The sequence below is a fragment of the Cebus imitator genome, unplaced genomic scaffold (assembly GCF_001604975.1).
Source record: "Cebus imitator isolate Cc_AM_T3 unplaced genomic scaffold, Cebus_imitator-1.0 Scaffold24, whole genome shotgun sequence".
NCBI lineage: Eukaryota > Metazoa > Chordata > Mammalia > Primates > Cebidae > Cebus > Cebus imitator.
This window is the reverse complement of record NW_016107339.1, coordinates 7,401,415-7,417,733: the sequence shown is the minus strand read 5'-3', so window position 1 is coordinate 7,417,733 and position 16,319 is coordinate 7,401,415. Positions and strand designations below refer to the sequence as shown.

Sequence of the window (16,319 nt, the reverse complement as noted above, 5' to 3'; positions counted from 1 at the left end):
TTAAAACCTTGCTATCCACTACAAAGGACAAAGAAGTTTAGAACATCAAAATGAGATTATTATGCTATGTTCACGATATTGCTTTGGCAGTGCTGCTTACAAAGCATAGGACCTTCAATATATTTTCCAAAATAGGTTAAAAAAAGAAACAGTTTAACTGGGGAAAGAGGCCATGGTATTAAGAAGGTAGGTACTGGCTGAGTATGGCAAGAACTACAACATTACATTGTTCAGCCCTATTTTCAGAGTTGCTACTATATACCTCTTTTGAGAGCTGTTGGGGCCATTCTTGCCTTGGCACACCAGAAGAACTGGAGCTACCAACTTGGCACATGAAGTGAAATGGAATATTCCAAGGTTATATACTAGACTAAGAGGTACTACAGGCTAAGTCATATGGTTATAGAAATAATAATAAATAAAGCTACTTTAGAAAAATAAAAAAGATAACTTGGAAGTCCTTCTGCTTGTTTTTAAACATTTTACTGAGTGCAAGCAAGGTTAAATGAAGTTAAGAAGGAGAGCAGCAGGGGAATGAGGAGAAGAGAAGAGAAGAGAAGCAGCAGCAGAACAATTAGGAGGCTGGAAGTGCAGAGAGAAGAGATCAGCTTTGGGAAAAAGGACAAGAGAGAAGGAATAACTAAGGATACGTCACAAAGTTCTGTCTTAAAGAAATAAATACATGCTGGTCCACTTCACTTTGCCATTGGCTCTGTCTTAGTGCCTCCTAGAGAGGATTAGGATTCCAACTTGAAGGTGGAGTCAAATCAAAGCCTAAGGTGAAGGTGGGGTCTGGGCATGTGTATATGCTGGAAATGGAAAACATGTACTATAGGTAAATTGTTTAATATTACAAACACCAGAAAGTAAAGCAAAATGCAACAGAGTCCCTGGGCTAATAGGAACAAGACAAAGAGGAGTAAGAAAAATGTGTAGGGTGTGAGGTCATCAAAAGCTGAGAAACAGCTTTACATGATGTTCTAGCTGTAAAAGATGATGTAGGTTATACTATTTCTGTAACCTCTGATGTGGTTCATTTTCTTTCTCTTAGTTGCTTTTTCTACCAGGGTTGCTGAAAGAGGCAGTCTTAGGAAGGCACTCATGAGCAAGCTGATGTGAGAACATAAGTATATCAAAGTCAGTAGTTCACACTGATTTGGCTATTTCTCTGCAGGCAGGCAGGCGAGAGTCTAACGCTTCACCTTAAGAGTATGGCTCTTTCCTCCAGTCTTCCCTCCAGTATTTACACCAGGTCCCTGAGGACATTAGCTACTTCAAAGTATGAAATAGCTTCCTTAACAAATCCTCTGGGCATAAAGATTTTTTAAAAGTCAGTGTGATCACCTCACTGGAGCCTCCTCAGGTCTGGGTGCGTGGTATCAGTGGTCTCAGAAGGTAGTACACTTGGAAAGCACCTGAAGAGGGAATGTGATAGCTGCATGGGGATCTCTACTGAGATAGAAAAGAATGTCTCCCATTTAGGAAGAGGAGTATCAGCTTTGAGAGCCTTCTGAGTGCAGGGTGAGCAATCAACATCCTGGGGGGTGTTTTATGCTGTTATCAAATTGTAATATATATTCACTTAATTTACATAAAGCAAAACCCATGCTGCATTATTTGTAAATCAGGTACAGGTGTTTCTGACAATAAAGTTCATTAAACTGATTCCATTTATCAATAACGACCTTACTGTATTAACAGACCACCACATTATAAATGTAGACTGACTGGGGAAAGAAACCTAAATAGCAAAATACATTAACCAACAAAGAAACAGCACTCAAGAATTTCAAAAGTAGCGACCGGTGAGGAACTAAGAGAAGTATACAGACCTTAGTCAGCTACTCAATAATCTCATCGTTTCTGGGTATTTAAATGGTGGAAAAGACACACCTGTGGCAAATCCCTGCCTGGGAGTTAACGCCTGAAACCTTTCTGTTTGTGTGGAGACCAAGAACCTACTAAACAGCTGGACAACAGACACAGGAAAAGTGGCTCGCTGTTGGAACAAAACTGCTTAGCAAAGCCTGACACAGTTGTGCCTCTCTTGAAAGAAGCTATAAATAAATCCAAATAGTGAGGAGGGTAGCTATGAAATGTGCTCCTTGAGCCTACCATAAGCCAAGAGACCTTAATCTCTTATTTATACACCTCATTTTGCCAAACAAGAGTCAAACGATTTGGAATAAAATATGTATGCTCAACAAAATAACTATAACAGAAACAGAATAGTCCAAGTATCAAAACAGCATGGATAAAACTATGGGACAAAGCATATATAACTGGCATATATACTAACATATAATCCTCTCCCTGTCATTAGAGAAAAGTTCTTTTTACTCTAGAATGGAGAGAATTAATCATCTGTTTTCACCACTATATAATCTATCTTTTTATTATCATCATTAAAAAATATATATTTTTAAAAAATTAATTAAAATCTAAATGTTCTTGACTTCAGAAATTCTTCAAATAAGGGAAACAAGGAAACTCTTTGAATCATTCCTTGGGCAAATAGTTCTGAGTAAAAGACATGTGAATAAAGAATGATGTCTGTTTAAACGAAATATTTCTCTAAACAACAAGGACAATAACAAAAATAGATCATTGGTAATTTTAAAGGAAAACTCCAAAACAAAGTCTTCTAAAACATAAACTGAAGAGAATTTTCATACGATACAGCAGTTTTTCAATCAGATCGAGTTTTTTGAAAAAAATTTTAAAACGTTTAATTAATTTTATTTTAATAGTGTTGAGGTACAAGTGGTTCCTGGTTACACGGATAAATTGCGTAGTGGTAAAGCCTGAGATTTAGTACACCTACACCTGAGTAGTGCACTGTGTACCCAATATATAGTTTTTCATCCCTCACCAACCGCCCCACCTCCCCTCTTCTGAGTCTCCAATTATCCATATTACTCTGCATGCCTTTGTGTGCCCATAGCTTAGCTTTATAAGTGAGAACATATGGTATTTGGTTTTCCATTCCTGAGTTACTTCACTCAGAATAAAGGCTTCCAGCTCTATCCAAGTTGCCATAGAAGACAGTATTTCATTCTTTTTTATGGCTGGGTAGTATTCCACGGTGTATACATACCACATTTTCTTTATCCACTCATCAGTTGATGGGCATTTAGATTGATTGTATATCTTTGCAATTGTCAATTGTGCTGTGATAAACATATATATGCAGGTGTCTTTTATAAATGACTTATTTTCCCTTGGATGGATACCCAGTAGTAGGGTCGCTGGATTGAATGGTAGATCTACTTGTAGTTGTTTGAGAAATCTCCATAGTCCATACAGGCTGTACTAATTTACGTTCCCATCAGCAGTGTGCAAGCATTCCCTTTCCATCACATCCACATCAACATCTACTGTTTTTAACTTTTAAATAATGGTTATTTTGGCAAGGCTGAGGTGAATTTCATTGTGGTATTGATTTGCATTTTCCTGGTTATTAGTAATGTTGAGCATTTTTACATATGTTTCTTGGCCATTTGTATACCTTCTTTTGAGAAATGTCTATTCACGTCATTTGTCCATTTTTTGATGGGACTGTTTTTTCCTTGCTAATTTGAGTTCCTTGTAGACTCTGGGTATTAGTCCTCTGTCAGATACATAGCGTGCAAATATTTCTTCCAATTCTCTGGGTTGTCTGTTTACTCTGATGATTGTTTCTTTCACTATGCAGAAGTTTTTTTAGTTTAATTGGGTTCCATTTATTTTTGTTTTTGCTGCATTTGCTTTTGAGATCTTAGCCATAAATTTTTTGCCTAGACCAACGTCCAAAAGAGTTTTTCCTAGGTTTTCTTCCAGAATTTTTATGATTTAGTCTTCCGTTTAACTCTTTAATCCATCTTAAGCTGATTTTTGTATAAGGTGAGAGATAGGGATCAAGTTTCATTCTTCTACATGTGGCTAGCCAATTATCCCAGCACCATTTGTTGAATAGGGCATCCTTTCCCCATTGTATGTTTTTGTTTGCTTTGCCAAAGATCAGTTGGCTGTATTTGGCTTTATTTCTGGGTTTAATATTCGGTGCCATTGGTTTATGTATCTACTTTTATATCAGTACCATGCTGTTGCTTACCACAGACTTGTAATTTAATTACAAGCAACATAATTTAAATGTTACTTGTAAATAAATAATGAAATAAGTAAAATAATTTAAAATCAAGTAACAAAATGCATTTAGCTTTGTTCTTTTTGCTTAGAATTGCTTTGGATATTTGGGCTCTTTTTTGGTTCCATATGAATTTTAGAATTGTCTTCTCTAATTCTGTGAAAAAGGATTTTGGTGTTTTGATAGAAATTGCACTGAATCTGCAGATTGCTTTGGGTACAGTCATTTTCACAATATGGACTCTTCCAATCCATGAGCATGAGATGTATTTCCATTTGTTTGTCATTTTTTTTTTTAGCAGTATTTTCTAGTATTCCTCATAAAGATCCTTCGTCTCTCCTTGGTGAAGCCTATTCCCAGGTATTTTATTTTATTTATTTTATTTTTTGCAGCCATTGTAAATGGAAATGAGTTTGTGATTTGATTCTCAGCTTGGCTGTTGTTGGTATATAGCAATGCTATCGATTTGTATACATTGATTTTGTAACTTGAGACTTTACTGAATGAATGTATCAAATCTAGGAGGGGTCTTTAGGGTTCTCTAGGTATACGATCATATCACTGTCAGAGATAATTTGACTTCCTCTTTTCCAGTTTGGACACGCTTTATTTCTTTCTCTTGCATGATTACTCTGGCTAGGACTTCTAGTACCATGTTGAATAGAAGTGGTAAAAGTGATTTTTTTTTTTTTTGTTAGCAACAGGGTCTCACTTTGTTGCCTAGGCTGGTCTTGAACTCCTGACTTCAAGTGATCCTTCTGCCTTGGCCTCCCAAAAGTGTTGGGATTATAGGTGTGAGTCACCCAGCGAAGATCAACTTCTAAACCAACCAATTAAAGGTTATAACCGCAGGGAAAGCAATGGACTTTATAAAAGAAAATCTGTATCAACAGCTAATCCATGTCTACATTTATATTAAGAGGCAATAAAATATGCATAGGCAAATGCTAAGCAAAAGCAGGTCAAAGCCAAGGCTAAAAGTTGAGATCAGTGTGTCTAAATTTACACCAAGATTATAATCAGACAAACTTAACTGACAAATATACTTTGCTGGGTTCCATCAAATTTGAGTTCCTAGAGAAAAGAGCCTCAAACAAAAATCAAATACTTATCTTGAAAGGATGATTGATTTAAAAAATTAATGAGCAAGTATTATTTGTATGAGGAAAAACAACAAAAATATATCCATTTTGAAAAAAAGAAAAAGCTGATACAGAAAATACATTTTATCAAGGAATGAATCTAAAACTTTTTATTCACCTTAAAACACTCTCTCTACCATGAATACTACGAATATACACATGGCCTGAGTTCCCAAATGCAACTCCCTTACGTATCTAAATCAAAGGTTTCTTTGCTTAGTTAAAATACTGCAACTTTAAATCATTTCTACAGTGAATCAAAAAGCAAACAAAAACCTACCCCAAACATTAATTTTTCACTTAACATTTTTTTTTTTTTTTTTTGAGACAGAGTCTCACTCTGTTGCCCAGGCTGGAGTGCAATATTGCAATCTTGGCTCACTGCAAGCTCTGCCTCCTAGGTTCAAGCAGTTCTCCTGCCTCAGCCTCCCCAGTAGGTGGGATTATAGGCGTGTATCACCATGCCTAGCTGATTTTTGTGTTTTTAGTAGAGATGGGGTTTCTCCATGTTGGTCAGGCTGGTCTCAAACTCCTGACCTCGAATGATCCACCCGCCTCAGCCTCCCAAAGTGCTGGGATTACAGGTGTGAGCCACCACATCCAGCCCACTTACAAACTTTTAACAAATTGGACATGGACTACTAACTTTTTGAACTTATATGTGATTAATCCCAACTCTAAGCTAACCACATTATTTTGATTGTGCATCTACAGAAAAGATGTATTCCCTTCAGGTACAGAACCATTTTTAGTAAGACTGATGTTAAAATATACCATCCCTAGTAGGCTGTTAACAAGATTAAAAAATACACATCCCTCAGATAAACATACCCTCCTATGACGGACAGGGGTGGCTTGCACTCTAATGTGCCTTTGCCTCAGTGATGCAGGGTTATTCATGAAGTTAGCTGAGCTCTCTTCTAGAGTTTTTCTTATAAAAATATAATGCTGGCATCCAAAGCTAGATAAACTATGAAGACATCTCTAGGCCAGCACTCTTCCTAGTTTCCCTTATATATTTAAATTAGACTGTGTATGAGCATTTTTTCCATCACAGGAGCCAGATTGGACAAGAAAGTCACTGGAGTACATGTGTGGTCACAATGTATACAAGGAAGGTGGTTTACCTCACTGGTGTGAAAAGTCATGCCAAGAGGCACTACCTACATCGGCCTATAGGCACAAAGTCAGATAGGCATTTGTTGGTTGGCCTAGGCACTTGAATAGCACAAACAATATCTCTTATTTGGGAAAATGCTTTCAGAGGGAAGGTAGTTATGAATTCGGGTGGTGGTGGGGAAGAACCACTGCATTTTCCAAAAAAGGTGAACGAGGCGTTCATTATTCAACTTTATAAATGCTTCATTGGCGACAAGTTTCCCTGTAGGATACTTTTAAGCAGAAAGTTCTTCTAATACATGCAAAATATTTTTATATTTAATTTTTGAAAAATAAAAAAATTTTCAGGCACACATCTGTTTCTGGAAAAAAATAGGCTTGTAGTTTATGCAAACTCTTGTACTACTTATTGTGTGAATTCTTTACCAATATGACATAATAAAAAAAAAAAAAAAAAAAAGAAAAAGTCAACACCCATAATAAACGTTAAGCTCCAGGATCTATTAAAGAACAAATATGAAGAGAAGAAAAAGAGAAAGCAGTTATTACAGTTGTATAGGAATAATTAGTCTGACATTTTGGGAATGCTTTCTTTTCTGAGGAAGAGGCACCATGAGTGCTGTTACTGATAGCACCTTGCCCAGGCTAGATACTGAATGAAAAGCTGAGTCAGAAAATAAGGAAAATAAAGACAAAACTGCTCAATTGTTAAGGGATTGGGACATTGGTAGCATTACATTAATTTTTCAAATTTTCATAATTACAACATTTCTCCCAAGATACCATACAATCTTAAATATCCACATTAAAAAGAGAAAATGTTATTCAATCATCTGGATGTTTTGTCCACAGAAGTCACTTTCTGAATAATTAGAGTTGTTTTATTATGCTGTTTCAGATTGGAATTTCCATAACACTAACAGTGAATTATTTTAATTTCAAATCTGTATTATTTAAGCATGTTGTTTAAATAATTTATCTTCATTCCGTGTTTAAAAAGCCTCAGACTAGCTGGGCATGGTGGCATATGCCTGTAGTTTCAGCTACTTGAGAGGCTGAGGGAGGAGGATTGTTTGAGCCCAGGAGTTCCAGTAGGGGGCTGCACTAAGTTCTGATTGTGTCACTGCAGTCCAGCTTGGGCCAACAGAATGAGGTTTCATCTTTCTCTCTCTCTCTCTCTTTTTTTAAAAAGGCGTTGGCTGGGCGTGGCGGCTCATGCCTGTATTCCTAGCACTTTGGGAGGCTGGGGCGGGCGGATCACAAAGTCAGGGGTTCGAGATCAGCCTGACCAACATGGTGAAATCCTGTCTCTACTAAAAATACAAAAATTAGCTGGGCGTGGTGGCCTGTGCCTGTAATCTCAGCTACTCAGGAGGCTGAGGCAAGAGAACCGCTTGAACCCAGGAGGTGGAGGTTGCAGTGAACTGAGATCACGCCATTGTACTCCAGCGTGGGAGACAGAGCAAGACTCTGTCTCAAAACAAACAAACAAAAAAAAAACAAAAGGCATCAAACTCTATTCAGTGGCTTATCTTCCACAGACACACACACTGTATCTTTCAGTAACATATCCTTAAGTTGACCATTGCTAACTTAATATTAATAATTCTGATGCAGCAACCTGTTCTGGTATAAAACAATATTATCTGAGAATATTTAGCTACTTGGGAGGCTGAAGCAGGAGGGTTGCTTGAGTCCAGGAGTTTGAAGCTACAGAGAGCTAAGATGATGCCACTGCCCTCCAGCCTGGGAGACAGAGCAAGTCCCTCTCTCTAAAAATTAACTAACTAGCTAACTAACAACAACAAAAAAAACAAACGAAACCCTTAATTCCTAAACCTTACTAAATGTAGGTGAGTTCTGAAGCGGGTGAGGGACACACTGGAACTTATGATAACCATTTTCTCTATTTTTTTGTGAATGTGTGAAAAACCCACTTCAGCCTGTTTGTTGTTAAAGGAGAGTCCAGAGGCCTTCTAGTTCAAACATTTTACCTAATATTTCCTGTATGTACTTAAAATTATTACATCTTCACTCAGTTAAAATTTTCTACAATTCATTAAAAAATGATCAGTCTGATCTTTTCTCAATTATACTGAACTGGTAAGATTTTACTGTACCTGCTGTTACAGAACACACCAATCAGAAACCTGAAATGCATGCATGGACAACTCTGTAATAGTCAAAAAAGAAACAGAAAAGGAATCACAGATTACCACTCTAAGGGATTTACCTTCCTACTTTAAAAATGCTGGTAGCACTTTATAGGCCAAGTAAAGTTGACAGATATTCCCTGGGTTAGAAGTAAGGAAACAGAGGTAAGGAAAAGACACATGAAGATGATAAACACAAGACTATATTTTCTTATTTACCAAATGGAAGCAATTTTTCCAAAGGCCCTTTTTGTTAGATTAAGAGATGAGGATGAAACTTTAAACTTTAAAAGCACTTTTTAAGGTATCCCATGTATCAGCAAATATGGTAAAGTCTAGTTTTAACCACCTTTAAAAGAATCAAACCTATCAAGGACAAATATTTAAGCTATGAAAGTAACAAGGTTTTAGCAGGTCAGCATTTCTAGATAAGAATCTACCAAAAGAGAATAAACAATTAATGCTCCTTTTCACCAAGACAAATTTGATGTTTGAGGAGGTTATCAAATTGTTGGTTATAAATAAAGACTTGCCTACACAAAGCAGAAATACCACAGGCTATATAGGAAATCCTTCCTTTGTCATGAAGTCATCTCTCACCTGAAGCCATCAATTCTTTCTTGGTAACTCTTTAAGTCAAAGAGGGTCAATCCTTTTGACTTGGTTCACAAATAGGCAATCAATACAAGACCTAAGCCTACAATGGGGTAATTCCAGCTTTCCTTTCTCATTCAGTATTTCCTAGAAAATCATTCTTTGATATAAGTGCTGCAAACAAATGGATCTTTTTGTTTGCATTATTATACACCAGTATCTCTTGTAAGACAACTAAAGAAATGGTTTATTTTTACAGAATTGACAAAGTAGAGAAATCATCCTTTTAATATCATTAAAATTTGCATTTACAAATACATAGGGGTCAAGGTAAGCATCTAAGATTTGCTATTTTCTATTTCTGTTTTTTTAAACCAAATTTATGATAGTTCAGAATCACTTCTGTGTATTTTTAATTCACAAAATGGAAATGTTCTCTTTATGACATATATTCCCTGATTTTATTCATCCCTCTTAAGGAGCCTTCAATTTTTCTAGAACCTCAACAGTAAGAACAGCATTACTTTCAAACGCATCTGAGTAAGCCTATGGGAACCTTCAGGGGAGGGAATCCGGTCCCAGGATTCTACAGATAATACTGAGCTGGAATCCAAAGCCTTTAATAAATGTTTGGAACTTGTTTACTCTCTTGTTATTGAAAATGCCAGGTAGATTGATTAATAGCACCTATTTAATGTTTACTTAGACAATAGGAGCAAAGTATGAACTGTATAACCACAGCTTTCCTTTCTTTGTATGAGACGTCAGAGAAGTAAACGACAATAACAGAGTCTCTCTATATCCATATTTGGAAGTATTGATTAGAATGACTTTTAGAACTTAGCAGGTAATAATAGAGAAAACAGTTTGAAGTTAGCTATATGTTGTACCATGTATTTTTTTCCCACAAGAAAACAGTTTGAAGTTAGCTATATGTTGTACCACATATTTCTACTTAACATTTTCACTTTTATTTATTTATTTATTTATTTATTAATATTTTCACTTTTAAAAAAGACATAGGCATCAGAAGAAATCTGGTATCTAGGCAGTCAACTATAGTTACTGTCCTAGGAAAAAAATTCTTTTCTTTTGCAGTCCTGCTAAAACAGTCTGCTTTGAAAACAGGTAGACTCATCATTTTACAGGTTTACCTGAATTTCAGTTAAAGAAATTGTTCTTTGTCAGTTCTCAAGTATAGCAAAATGAGACATGTAGAAGCAAGGTCCATGCTATTGTGTAAGTACTAAAATCCTGAGGTGTTATATGTACCTTTACTGAGTATTACTGAGGTGTTACATGTACCTATCATCAGTCTAGCAGCTCCCCAACTTGGTATAAATAATCTACACAAATACAAATGTGCTGAAATAATTAATCTGACTTTATGGTTCCCACCCACCAGCAGTCACTATCAATTATAAAATTTTAATATTTATGAACACAATTTAATATTTACTAACACTAGTTCAAAGACAACCGATTAATAACAATCAAAGCTAAGGTATCAGAGACTATTTATAAATAAGAATTGTATTCATTGCTTAAAAAATGAGCCTTAAGTGATCTGAAACAAAACGCTGTGATGTTGGAGAATGAAGAAGGAAACAATCTCCCAAGCTTTTATAGATCGCTATAAAAGAGCCACTGGGAGCAAATTCTTTTCTTTTGCTCAGTCCATTTGAGAAGAATAAAGCTCTTACCAATGAAGCTGCAGCTGTGCTCACCCTCAGTTTAATCACTATACATGGCTGAGGGTTAATTAGCTGCCATTCTTAGCCCTATTTGTTGTTCTAATACAGATTAGCACACATCTAAGACTGGAGTAACCGATACTTGATTTTTATTTGAAAGGTGATTTGGGGAGAGGGAGCGGCTCATCCATCCCGAATGTTGATGTTTGTGGGTATGCTTAGAGCATTTTCATTTGACCTGACCTGTATAGTTCCGCCTGTTTGAAGAGAGACAAAGACTTCATGGTTGCTTACAAATGCAAGCCCCTGCTGGTCCAGGCTGCACCACAAGGCAGCTATGGTCTGAAGGCAGGTGACAAGGGAACGAAACACACAGGCCAGGGTTAGGGCCCAGATGATTCCCTCCAAGAGCAAAAGAGAGACAAATCACATACCGTTTACAGATTACCTTAAGTCCTCACTTAATGTGGCTGATAGGTTCTTGGAAACAGCAACTTTAAGAAAAATGATGTACTCTATGCCATAGGAACTTAACTCTTGTTTTGATCAATTAGCCTATGGTAAAATTAGTTTCATTATACACTACATCATTTCACTTAAAGTTGCAGTTTCTAAGAACCTACTGATGACATTAAATGAGGACTTATGTTACATTGTTAGTATGTCTAATTTTTAGCAACTAAAATAACGTTATGAAGAATTTCAAACATATCCAAAACCAGAATAGTATAAAGAGCACCCATGTACTCAACACTCAGATTCAACAATCATAATGGTCAGTCTCAATGTCTTCCATACCCCTCCTCACCTAAAATCTTTCTGATCATTTTGAACTAAATTCCATATATCAAAGAATTTTATTTGCAAATAGTCCAGTATAGATGCCTAAAAGGTAAGGACAGGTACAATTCCATTATCATGCTCAAATGTTTCTGGCAATAATTTCTCACTATCAAATGTTTCATTTTCAACTTTCTGATTGTCTAATAAGTCATATGCTTTGGGGGAAATTTTTAAATGATATATAATTTAAATGATATATAATTGCGTTTAGAACAAAACAAGCTCAAAAACACTTTAGAAAGTAACAACAGTAGAGCAGAAAAATAGAAATGAGATTAATGAAATATTTCCAGACTTACACACTTTTCAAGAAGGAAAAAAGGTTAGAAATATTTCTAGTCACAATCTGTAAATCAAGCATCAAGTACAGGAAAATTGTTGATCTCCTAATTGTCAGTGTTCTCAGAATAGTTAATTTTGTATGAGGTAAAGTACCCATTTTTTAAAATAGGTCTGAAGACCATAATATAAGCACATTTTAAATAACCGTTAAAGAAACAGATTTCATATAAAGAATATTACTAAACATTTAAGAGTTTTAAAAAAGCCCATGAAATAGCAAAAACAAACATCAAAAGATGAAACCAAATAAATTTTATATGTGTTAAATAATGATTTGAGAAGAAAGTACTTGTAAATAAGAGCATTCTATAAAATACAGAAATTTGATTGCCAATAGTATTCTCAACTTTGGCAATTCACAAATTAAATCATGTTTAGTCAGCAAGACTAAACTTAGAAAAATCCAGATAACATCTGACAAATAAGAATGCTCTATCAGGCTCAATAAACACCATCAAGAAGTGGTGGTTTAGTAAGACCGGCAGTTAGATCTACCTAGACAACTGCATTCAAAACAGCATGATTTTCGATGGTGCACCCATCAATTGGCTGATAACATTTGGACATTTGCCACCTGAGAGATAATCCTACTAAGTCAGGGTTCAGCTCTTTTCAGATGGTAAAATTCAAGTGTCAATGTTGAGGTGGTGGTGTTAGATACTATTCAATACTATCTTCTTAATTAAATTCAGCTGAGTACGTGTTTATCAGTCATCTATTGTGGGCCCATTTGGTGTCCTAAATGCGCTGGGAAATATCAACAACACATTATCATTTACAAATCGTTTTCACATATATCACCTCATTTTAACCCGACAGGAATCCAGTGATTTAGGTAGGGCTGGTACTAATTCCAATTTTATATCAAAAACTGAGCCGTGGAAAGTTAAGTGACCCATCCAAGGTGATACGACTAATAAACAATGTAGCTGGTTTTCAAATCCACATCTGCTGTCTACAACTATCATGGTGATAAGGATGGGTAGCCATACCCTAAAAAACATTTGTATTGGAATGGACAAAAAATTCTTAAAGAGATTAAGTGCAAATTACAAGAAGAGTACGAAAAGGATTTAAAAAGTAAGTTTATGTATGGAAAAGAGTGAGAAAGTATTTTTTTTAGGTTTGTTAAATTTGTATCATAAGACAAATTTTTTTTGAGCTGACAGCATTTCCGGGTTAAAATAGCTTCAAAGATTCAGTGTAAGAAAAATCTTGTTTATTTATATTCTATCAAACTTGTATTTGTGATAATTTGAAGATAGACTTAAGACAAACTTCAATCTAACCTAAAGCATAAAAACCTAAAGAGACTGAAAGTATACCAGATAACAGTGTGAAATAAATTCATTAAACAAAAGAATGGACATTTGATTACTTTAAGATAAACAACTCTATTTAAGATTCTAGAAGTGTCGACATTCATAAAAATGAGGTACCAATTTTTATATGTGTTAAAAGTGTGATAAACTAAATGTTAGCACATATTTTACCAATACTATTCTAGTCTCATATGAGGCAGGCTGTCTCTGGTTTTATGGAATATTATTATTTTCAGGCTTGTTCTGACTATCAATAGCATTATTTTCAAAATCTATTTCTTTTACTTATGTGATTCTGCTTTAGTTAGGAGTGATTTTTAAGTTTTTGCAGAATGCATTTGTAATTTTCTGAAACGCAGCAAAAAAAACTAGTTCACCGGATAGAAGTCTTTTTGATTGCTGAGAGAAGGCTTTGGTGGAATGAAATCTATTTCTTTAGGTGGGAATATCTGTAGAGAGAACAGGCTCTCATATTCAGGCTTATTCAGGGTAACAGATTCCATTTCAGCTGACTTGGAGGCAAAGCAGGCCAGGCTTCAAATCAACTCAGAAAAAAAAAAAAAAAAAAAAAAAAAAAAAAGCCGCCTTGCAACATTACCTCCAAAGAGGTTACACAGTCACAGACAAATGGGATTAAAATGGCAACAATAGGACTGAAAGAACATCAACTTTAAATTAGTGTAGCATTATTGACGTTTACTATCTGTAGTAATGTATGAATTAATTCAAAAAATATTTTATAATGATTCTGCAAAATTTTATTTTTTTGGCATTAAAAATCCTAATTTGTCACTTTAAAAAAGTTTTTATTGCTGAAAAATAAAAAAGTACAAAAGTAGAAAGATTGTTATTTCTTGATGTTTTATAAAACAGCCAGGATCCTAAGTGACCCCACTGACACTCACCATTTCTCTTTTGTGTAAAATTCATGTATCTAGTAAAGAAAGTTTATTCTTGATTGTAAAAGAGGGAATCTCATGCAATATTTAAGCTATTAATTAAATACTCGAAAAAGAATTCTCCCACTGAGAACATCAATGAAGACCCTATAGCTATTTTTGTATTTTCAAAAAAAACCAATTTGTAAAGAAATGGCCCAGGAATTAAGAATTTTCAGTGTTAAGCACACCAGCAAGCCATAAAGGCCTGGTTATAAACTTTTTAATTTTCTTGGGTGGTGTCTTTCCTTGCTTACTTTTGGGGTATTTCCTACAACAGACCATTCAGAACCGTGCTAATAGCTTGTAGGGATGCACAGTTATTAAGATGCCAAAAAGGTCACGTCTGCATGGTGCTGCCTGGTCGTTATCCAACTGTAATAGCCCACATTCCTCAAATTAACATCTTCTAGTAGGCATCTAATTAAAGATTAAGCTATTCAACTTGAATTTTTATTATTGTTTGGCAGGATAGTTTAATTCATTCCTTAAATGCACTTTCCCATCTAAAGTGATTTTTCATTAATTTTTACCACACCATGCTTTTTCCTCTTTAGCAAACAATAGATCTTAAAAACACTAACGAGAAGATCCAATTTAAAATGGAAACAGTTATATACTAAGAAAATTTAAAATCAATAACAGTAGAAGTAGCAGTGGTGGTGGTGGTAGTAGTAGTAGCAAAAAAGTTACGAAGGTCTGACATTTAAATCTTGAGAAGTTCCAATTCAATACTAGATTTAAAGTCTCTTACCAGGGTTGCAATCTGTAAGAAGTGAGCAGATGGAGAGGAGAACTTTAGAAATAGTTAAAGCTGGACTCCAGTTGTCCTTTAGTATGTCCAGACAGATCACGCCTTGGCTGTTAATATTACAGTGATAGATTCTTGTTCGGAAGGTAACCTAGAAGAAAATGTAGTTATATTTTGTTAGACAAAATATGTTTCTTAACTGTATCTATAGACAATTTTTGTCTAATAAAATTGTCTATTTTATCAGTTAAAATAATCCAGGCTATTGGTTAACATACATTTAATTTTTTTTGGGCACATGAGACTAATCAATAAACAGAGATCACTGGTTTAGAATTTGTCATTCTGGGCACAGAGAAATGAACATCAACAGCAAAACCATGACATTCTGTTTCTTATAAAGTGTCCTGTTATTTAACATATGTTTAGGGGCTGAATTTACTTTTGATATAATTACAGGAATGTTCATGAGATGAAATTGACTCTGATTTCTAAAAAATTTCAAAGAAGACTTTTGTTAGAGTCCAGTTATTTTAAGGATTTTGTAAATTTGTAATATTCAACCACAAAAAAGCATAAAAGTACTAATAAAAAGAAAATAAATATTATTCTATAACAGTTTTTTTTTTTTTTGAGACAAAGTCTTGCTCTGTTGCCCAGGCTAGAGTGCAGTGGCATGATCTCGGCTCACTGCAACCCCCACCTCCTGAGTTCAAGCGATTGTCCTGCCTCAGCCTCCCAAGTGGCTGGGATTACAGGTGCCTGCCATCATGCCTGGCTAATGTTTGTATTTTTAGTAGAGGCAGGTTTTGCCATTTTGGCAAGGCTGGTCTCAAACTTCTAACCACAAGTGATCCCCCTGCTTTGGCCTCCCAAGGTGTTGGGATTACAGGCATGAGCCACCACGCCTGGCCTATAACACAGTTTTAAAACACATACTAAGGCATTTATATAAATAACATGCCTAGGCTAGTATAATTATAGTAGTTACGATTTACTGTATTGGTTATATTGCTATAGTAGTTACAATTAGTTGTAATTTAGAAATCTTTTCCTTCTTAAATTTTAGTTTTTTAAAAATGTAATTAATGTTAGTGCATCCTACTTTTACCCTGTGATAGCTAGATCACCGCTATAAGCCACTCACACATAATTCTGAAACATGGCCATAACATTTTAAAACACTTCAAATGAAAAAAATTAGGTACAAATCATTTTATAACTGCTAAAACTCTGTTTAATAAAGATGGTATGTAAGCGGCAATAAGATATGAACACTATTATGTTCATAAATG

General features: G+C 35.2%; 1 protein-coding gene across 3 annotated transcripts in view; it reads right to left on the bottom strand.

Moving 5' to 3' along the window:
• LOC108299945 (ubiquitin-conjugating enzyme E2 E2) overlaps positions 1–16,319 on the bottom strand; it is a 370,422-nt gene that overhangs the window by 39,883 nt on the left and 314,220 nt on the right. For all 3 annotated transcript variants that reach the window (XM_017522545.1, XM_017522546.2, XM_037736231.1), the window contains exon 5: positions 15,028–15,175. In XM_017522545.1, the coding sequence (XP_017378034.1) occupies positions 15,028–15,175 (148 nt within the window). The remainder of the gene's footprint in view (positions 1–15,027; positions 15,176–16,319) is intronic.